This window comes from Papaver somniferum, chromosome 11, assembly GCF_003573695.1.
Source record: "Papaver somniferum cultivar HN1 chromosome 11, ASM357369v1, whole genome shotgun sequence".
NCBI lineage: Eukaryota > Viridiplantae > Streptophyta > Magnoliopsida > Ranunculales > Papaveraceae > Papaver > Papaver somniferum.
In genome coordinates, this window is record NC_039368.1 from 64,689,191 (window position 1) to 64,697,517 (window position 8,327).

At 36.2% G+C, this 8,327-nt stretch overlaps 1 protein-coding gene across 1 annotated transcript; it reads right to left on the reverse strand.

Annotated features, from left to right (window-relative positions):
- Positions 1-4,338: 4,338 nt before the first annotated feature.
- On the reverse strand, positions 4,339-4,809 carry LOC113324489 (uncharacterized mitochondrial protein AtMg00860-like). The gene has a single exon (XM_026572810.1). It carries the CDS (start codon positions 4,807-4,809, stop codon positions 4,339-4,341), a length of 471 nt encoding a protein of 156 aa, XP_026428595.1.
- Positions 4,810-8,327: the final 3,518 nt, after the last annotated feature.

Consider the following 8,327-nt stretch of genomic DNA (forward strand, 5'->3'; position numbering starts at 1 on the left):
AGTTTTTTTTACTCTCCACAATCGGAAGGGAAGAATAAGATGAGAACACGAGCTGAAAAGAAAAGAAAGAAAATGAAATGAAATTCCTAGGTTTTGGGCGGTCTTAATCGCCTAAAGGTTGTGTCGGCAACTGGTAGGTCTTAAACAGTATCTACAATTATACTAACTGCAAGTATACATCGTCGAGTCTGTAAACAGGGTAAGTACGAGTCGATCCTCAAGGACAAGGTGGGTGTAAAGTTGATCCTAAAGTCTTACTACAACTGATTCAAGTAACAATAACGCAAAGGGGGTGTTTGTTGTGTGTCGATACGACAAGATTTGGGTGGTGAACAAGTAGTAAACAGATTATAAAGTAAAGATGCAGTGGAAAGATTGTAAACAATTGACTGAGGAGTACTAGGGTGATTGAATCCACTTCCTCATCCTAAGGTAATACAAACTCAAGTTATGTTCATGTCTCTTCCTTGAATGTCTCAAATGGATAATTTATCAACTAATTTCACTAACTCACCCCTAGTATTAGTTGTCTTCTTACAGTACAACTAATCACAAGCTAACTATCATTCCTAAAGCAATGAAGCACAACAAGAACAAAAACAGGAAATTGACTAACCTAGCATACAATTAAGGGTTTCAACTAAACCCTAGCAAATAGAATTAAAACATGATGAAGATGATTAAAACACAATGATATTAACAAAAGAGTTGATTCAGCTAAAACTGGTTGTTCAATTACAAAGCATTAACCCCTATTTATACACAAAATTCTCCATATTCTTCTTCAATTCGACAATTAAGAGGGACCCAACTCACCAAAATGCGTTTTCTGACAGTTTTTATCTTCAATTCAACTCCGCAGGACTGATTTTTCCAGTTGTTGAACAAAACCCTAGTCTTATGTCTCTCAATCCTAGCTCCTAGGGTTACTGTTCTTGATAAAGAAAAAGATAAGACTGAGAGAGATAGAGATTAAGAGTTTAACTGTGTTGGTGGTTGTGAGCAGAGATTGTCGGGGAGATGAATTTGATGGAGGAGGGGTCGGTGGTGCTGGTTCTGTGAAATTGAAGAGGAAATGGAGATAGGTTTGGTTCTGTTCGAGTAGGGGAGGAAATAGAGGGCGCTAGAATGTGATGCATCGGCATCAAACTTTGATGCAACAAGTGGAGATGCTATTGGATATTGAATAGCTGTTGGGTGTTAAACGGGCGTATCAGATTTGATGATCCGGGTTTGAAAACGGGTCAGGCTTTGGGTTAGGGTTCTTTCACTTCTTCCAGGCCCAATGCTAGTGTGGTTCTTGCGAACGGTTTTCCGAATGAGTGCAAACATATTTTTGCACGATATTTCTTTTACACTCCTCATAACCTTTACGCCTTTGGCCACCAATTTCCTGCTCTTTTGGCTTCTCAATTCATCCAGGCTTTATTTATACCTAAAAACACAAAATTAATTAGTAAAAATAATTATTCTTGAAAACAATGAAAATACGGAATCTGGGATAATATATGATTTTAAAGCACAAAAGATGAGTTAATTGCCAATAAAAAGGTGTAGAAATATGCAATATTTGGCACTCATCAGCAACTATAATCGGTAGTCGTAGGATGTTTATTTGCTACGATTATAGACGGTTGCCCTAAATTCGTTTATCCCTGTAAAGCAGATAAAATTGAGTTTACTTTAACAATCAGTGGATATAATATGTTATTTGTCTACCGATTATGTAAATATCCCATTCTTACATAAACTAGTAATCGGTAGACAAAAACTCTATATTTAACTACCGATTATGAAGGGACATAAATGTATATTCAACCTATTTTTTCTTATTAGTCGCCCCTAATTCATTTAGGGTAGCCCCTAATGACGCTAGGTAATTTTTTCGTGTGTCCTTTTCAACCAGACCTATATTTTAGAAGTCCATCATTTCTGTATTTTATGATTTTGGGCAAATGACCAATTTTACATAAGTAAGCCGTTGTAGACAGAAAATCTCTACCACCAACGTCAAAGACTGCTCTGAATCCTGTATCTAGATCTTTTCTCATTATGGTGCGACGAGTTTGTAATACCACCTAACCCGTCAAATAAAAAAAATGGTGATGTGCACAAGGAGATTTGACAGTAGTCCCTTTTAGGGTTCTTGACCAAACACTAGATATACCTTAAAGAAAGCTTAAGAACCCAGAGAAACCTTTTGAATTGGAGGTTAACCACCTTAAGAGAATAAGAGTTTGAGATAGAGAATAAAAAGAAGAGTTTAAGAAAAACTGAGTTCTATTCAATTGTGCGTCTTAAAACAATCATGAAGCAAGTATTTATAGTTCACTTACTTGGTAAACACGGAAACAAACTGCATTAAAAGAAGCTAACTCAAACTAGAAAACAACTAACTAAATATAGTAAATCTAAATAAGGAAAACAAGTGTATCGTGTTGGTGTCGCAACATCCCACCCCACTTGAAAAATTGTGCTTGTCCTCAAGCATTAATCTCTGGAAATCGTAAAATAAACTCATCTGCATATTCCCATGTTGCTTCCTCTGATGAGTGGTCTTTCCATTTAATCAACCATTTGGTGCCTGCTTTACCGCCCTTGTTGAACATTCTTCGCTCCAAAATACTCTCTGGTTCCCGTTTATCATAATCAACAATATTGGGTAAAACTGTCTCAGCAACAACATTAGAACCAAATTTAAGTTTCAGTTGAGAAACATGAAAAACTGGGTGAATACGACTTGAAGCAGGTAATTGCAGCTTATATGCAACTTCTCCTATCTTTCCAATGATACGAAAAGGCCCATAAAACTTAGGAGAGAGTTTGGAGAAAGATTGATTCGACACAGTAGATTGTCTATAAGGTTGTAGACGTAAGAATACCAAATCATTCCAAAAAATTGTCTTTCAGTCCTGTGCTTATCAGTGTAATTCTTCATTATAGTTTGTGTTGCTTCAAGATGATATTTCAAGAGCTTTAAAGTACGGTCTCTAGCTCGTAAATTGATATCAACGTCATGAACAACAGTAGAACCAGGTAGATAACTTAAGATCGTTGGTGGTGTTCTCTTATACAATGCTTCATATGGTGTCATATTGATGGATGAGTGATGACTGATGTTAACCACTATTCAGCCCAGGGTAACCATTTAGACCATTCAGTTGGTTTAACACTAGCAAAGCAACGTAAATAACATTCAAGAGTCTTATTTGTTACCTCCGCTTGTCCATCAGATTGAGGATGATAAGCCGAGCTTCTGCACAATTGATTATCTTGAAGAGCAAAATACGCCTCCCAAAAATTGCTCATAAATATGGGATCTCTATCAGTGACAATACTTTTAGGCATTCCATGTAGATGCACCACCTCCCGTACAAACACATCAACTATGTGAGTAGCAGAATAAGGATATACAAGAGCTATAAAGTGTGCATATTTAGACAATCGATCCACAACCACTAGAATTGAGTTTTTTCGATTAGATGGTGGAAAACCATCTATAAAATCCATCGAAATATCTAGCCAAACATCAGCAGGAATGGAAAGTGGTTGTAACAATCCTAGAGGAGCTATGGATTCAGACTTACTCCTCTGAAAAACATTACAGTGTGCTATGAAGTTCTTAATCGAATGTTTCATCCCTTTCCAGTAAAATTTTTGTTGGAGACGTTTGTAAGTACGTAGAAAACCTGAGTGACCTCCTAAGGGTGTTGAATGAAATTCTTGAAGAAGTTTAAAGCACCAAGTTGAAGTAGATATTACCACAATACGATTCTTGTATCGTAATATACTATCAAGAAATGTATAATGAGGTTTACTGGTAGGCTGTTCTTGAATCTTATTAATAATAATTTGCATTTCAGCGTCATTGTTTGTCTCTTCAATAATGGAAGTAGCACCTGAAAAAATTGGTGCAGTAATTGCAGCAAAAGTTGGCCCTGTAGTACGGGATAAAGCATATGCTGCAACATTTTCTTTTCCCTGTCGAAAAATGATCTCATAATCATATCCAAGCAGCTTACTTAACCATTTCTGCTGCTCCATAGACGAAATTTTTTGCTCTAAAAAATATTTCAGACTATAGTGATCAGTGTATATCTTGAAATGTCTTCCAAGTAAATACGGTCTTCATTTTTGAACCGCAGAAACGATGGCAAGCATTTCTTTATCATATATTGATAAATTAAGGTTTTTACCAGACAATCCTTTGCTGTAGTAAGTAATTGTCCTGCCACATTGCATTAAATCATATCCCAAATCATTCCCAGAAGCATCACATTCCAAATAAAATTCTTTTGAGAAATCAGGAAGAATCAAAACTGTAGTGGTAGTTAATGCTTATTGGAGCAGGCGAAAAGCTTTAGTTGCATCTTCAGTCCAAGTGAATGCATCCTTTTTTAATAATTGAGTTAAAGGTGCACAAATTTTGCCAAAATCTTTGACAAATTTCCTATAATATCCAGCTAAGCCTAAGAATCCTCTTAATGCTTTAATTGTAGTTGGGATAGGCCAAGATAAAATGCTTTGTATCTTCTCATTTTCGACTGCTACTCCTTGAGATGAAATCACATGGCCAAGATATCCAATTGACTGTTGAGCAAATGTACATTTCGATTGCTTAACAAACAATTGATGTTGTCGTAAAACTTCAAAAACTGCAGATAAGTGCTCCAAATGTTCCGACATGTTCTTACTATAGATTAGTATATCATCGAAAAACACCAGAACAAACTTTCTTAAGTAAGGCCTGAAAATATGATTCAGCAAACTCTGAAATGTGGCTAGTGCATTTGAAAGTCCAAACGGCATAACCAGAAATTCATAATGACCATCATGAGTTCGAAAAGCAGTTTTAGGAATGTTTCCTTTGTATAATCTTATCTGATAATATCCAGAGCGTAAATCCAATTTTGTAAAAATGCATGCTTGATAAGCACGAAAGTGCGACGCATTTTCACCCATAAATATATTAGCTGGGACTCATTTTATCACTAATAAACTTGTTCGTATGTAGTTTTAAGAAATAAATGTTTTTGGAAGAATCAGCTCGAAAAACTGCTAAAGGCACCCCCCGGAGGACACTTGCTAAGCGGACCCCAGATTTCGCTAAGGGGAACCTACGCTTATGTGAAACCCAAATTTGTTCTCAGCACCCAAATTACTATTGGCAACTGAGCTGTAGTTAAGGGGCATCCATCTTCAACATTTTAAATCTGAATTTTGGCGGGAAGAATTTGCAGCGATGGATGAATTTTAGGGTTTGAATTCTGGACGTGATTTCTTGAGATTCAATCACCAAATTAGATTGGGCTGGACATGAATCTACTTAACAGGTATTGAATGGGTAATTTATTCGACTGAATTTGGCTAGATAATCGAAGAGATCAAAACATGGCAGCTTCGTGCATGGGAGAAATATGTTGTCACCTGCGTAATTGCTGAATCGAGTTTGGGAAGATTTTGTGGGGATTCTTTGAGGGTTTTGGACTTGTATGGGCCTGTTAAGGCTAAACAGAGAGGATGTGGGTGATTTATTCAATCTATTCGGACTGGATTGGTTATTTGAAGCAAATCAGGGAGTTTGAAGACCCGAGAGGTGCTGTTTTGGATTTGGAGATTTTCGAAGGAGATTAAATCGATGAAATCAGTTTAGAATATCCTGTTTGACTAAAACACGGCTGGTATATGAGTTGGAATCAAGAAAAGTGGGATGGTTACGTGGATTGGATAAAACAGAGCATGAGAGTTTCATGGGGTTCTGTTAAGAAGATTACGTGAATATTCCATGCTTGCACGAGTTTTACTCTGTCTTGGAGTTGTATTCAGTATGTAAGGAGTGTGTTGAAATAAAACAGATGCGTGGAGGAAAGAAACAAGGGAAGAATCACGTAAATATGGAAGAATATCATCCCCGAGTAAAAGAAAATATTCTTGATTTATGACAGAGATTTGATGATCCAGTGGAGTATAAATAAGGTGCTCGGACCACATAGAATGGCATCGAGAGTTTGGAGAGGCTACAGAGAAGAATAAGAAGCTGCATAGCAGATTTCTCTGCTGCTGCAGAGAAGGATAAGCTGAAGAACAAATAACCAATCAGAACCGTCGTTCTTGACCGTCACATATTCATACCATAAACGACAGTTCTTCTGCGACACCATATAATTATGGTTCTTCGCAACAGTTGTAACCGTGAGTTGTAACGACCATTAAGCGTTGCAAACTTCTGGTTTGTATTATTTTCCTCCCTTTTCTTCTTTGTAAACACCATTTGAGCTATAAAAATATATTTTGAGCTTGTTTTTCACTATGTGGAGCTAAACCTTGCTCTGGGACGACGGAGGAAACCAAAATTCATCATGTGGTAAATTCATTTAATTCTTTATACGACTATTTGCATTGAATTAAAATTAAAAAAAAAAGATTTTTCTTAATTAATTGTCATTTCGTTTGATGGTTTATGCTTAAGATTAATTCTTTTGATATGCCATGCTTAATATTTAGAATTAATATTTTAAGAATCTACCTTAGGCAAAGAAATAAAGTCAAAATTATTATTGAATGAGCTATAATGGTTTAGAATAAATAGGTAAATCGCATGAATTTGAATATTTGGTGGAATCCTAGTCCCAGTAACTCTCGCCTTTGTTTATTATTTTATTTAAACCTTTAAGTTTAATCTTCACAAGTCTCAGAGTTCAAATCTTTATTTACAACAACAATAATTAAAAATCACATCAATGCTCCATGAAGTTCATCCAGTAATTCATCGACCATTAGGATAGGAAATCGATCTTTGATTGTTAACTTATTTAAAGCTCTATAATCAACACATATGCGCCATGAACCATATTTCTTTCTAACCATTAATATAGGTGAAGAAAAAGGACTGGAAGAAGGACGTATCAAACCTGATTGTTGCAGCTCATAAATTATTTTCTCAATTTCATCCTTCTGAAAATGTGGGTATTGATAAGGCCATACATTGACTGGAGAAGAACAAGGTACTAAAGGAATATGATGATCATGAACTCTTGCAAGAGGAAGTTATTCTGGAGTCTTGAAAATATCAGCAAAATCTGAAATTAGTTGTTGAATCTCAGGTGGTATTGTTGGAGGAGTAATGATTGAAGTATTAATTTCAGATAAATGTAAGAAGACACCATAAGTTTCTTTTTGAAGTAATCGCTGCATTGAAGTAGTATCCAACATCATTAATGCAGAAGAATTATTACCAAGTAATTGGATATCTGCGCCGCCAAGTCTGAACTTCATTAAAAGCTTCTCAAAATCCCAAGCTATTGGTCCTAAGGTACGTAACCATTGTACTCCTAAAACAGCATCACAACCACTAATATTCAATATGTGAAAATCAGCCTGGAATTGATGATCTTGTAATTGAAATGGCACGTTCAAACACAGACCATGGGTGCTCATTATACCCCCATCACCAACTGTAACACTCAAGGGTTTAGTTGGAGAAGTAATACGAAAACCACAATGCTTTACCATAGATGGACTCACAAAATTATGAGTTGCACCAGAATCTATTAAGAAGGTAAGCGGTTGCGCTTTGGAAAAACCATTGATTCTCGTTGTTGAAGGATTAGTAGTACCCATTAGTGAATGAAAAGATATTGAAGGATCATCCATCTCCGGAGTAGAATTTTCATCAGTAAGTGTAACAACAAGTTTTTCATCATCGATTGAGAATTTTGAGGACCATCTAATAACAGTAAGCTAGGCTTCTCACACACATGACCAGGTTGGAAAAGTTTGTCACAATTAAAACAAAGCCTTTTTTTCTCGTTTCTCCTTCATTGCTTCCCATGAAAGCTCTTTATAACCTGGAGGTAAAGGGGTTTATTTATTTGAGAATTGGAAAGGTTATATTGTTTAAACTGGTTAGAACATGGGTGTTGTTTTGAAGCTTGTAACAATACCTCCTCTTGGTTTAGTGCTTTCTTGAAGGCTGAGGCCAAAGTAGGTGGTTCAAGTGGTTTAACCATAGAACCAATCTCAGGTTTCAAAGAATAGATAAACAGATTTATCAAGTGTGATTCAGGAAAATCTACGAAATTCAAAAGACGTTCAAATTCAGGGATGTGATCTTTAATCGTACCTTTCTGTTTAATGGTGCTAGTTGCCATTTTAGCATCAACAAATTTGTCAGAAGAAAATCGTTCACGAACTAGAGAACAAAATTGTGGCCAAGTTGGATTTACAATCGTGGTGTGGTTCCAACGAAACCATGCATTAGCATCTCCTTTAAGGTGAGCAGCAGCAAGTTGAACCTTCATATTATTAGCAATGGTGTGCCAAGAGAA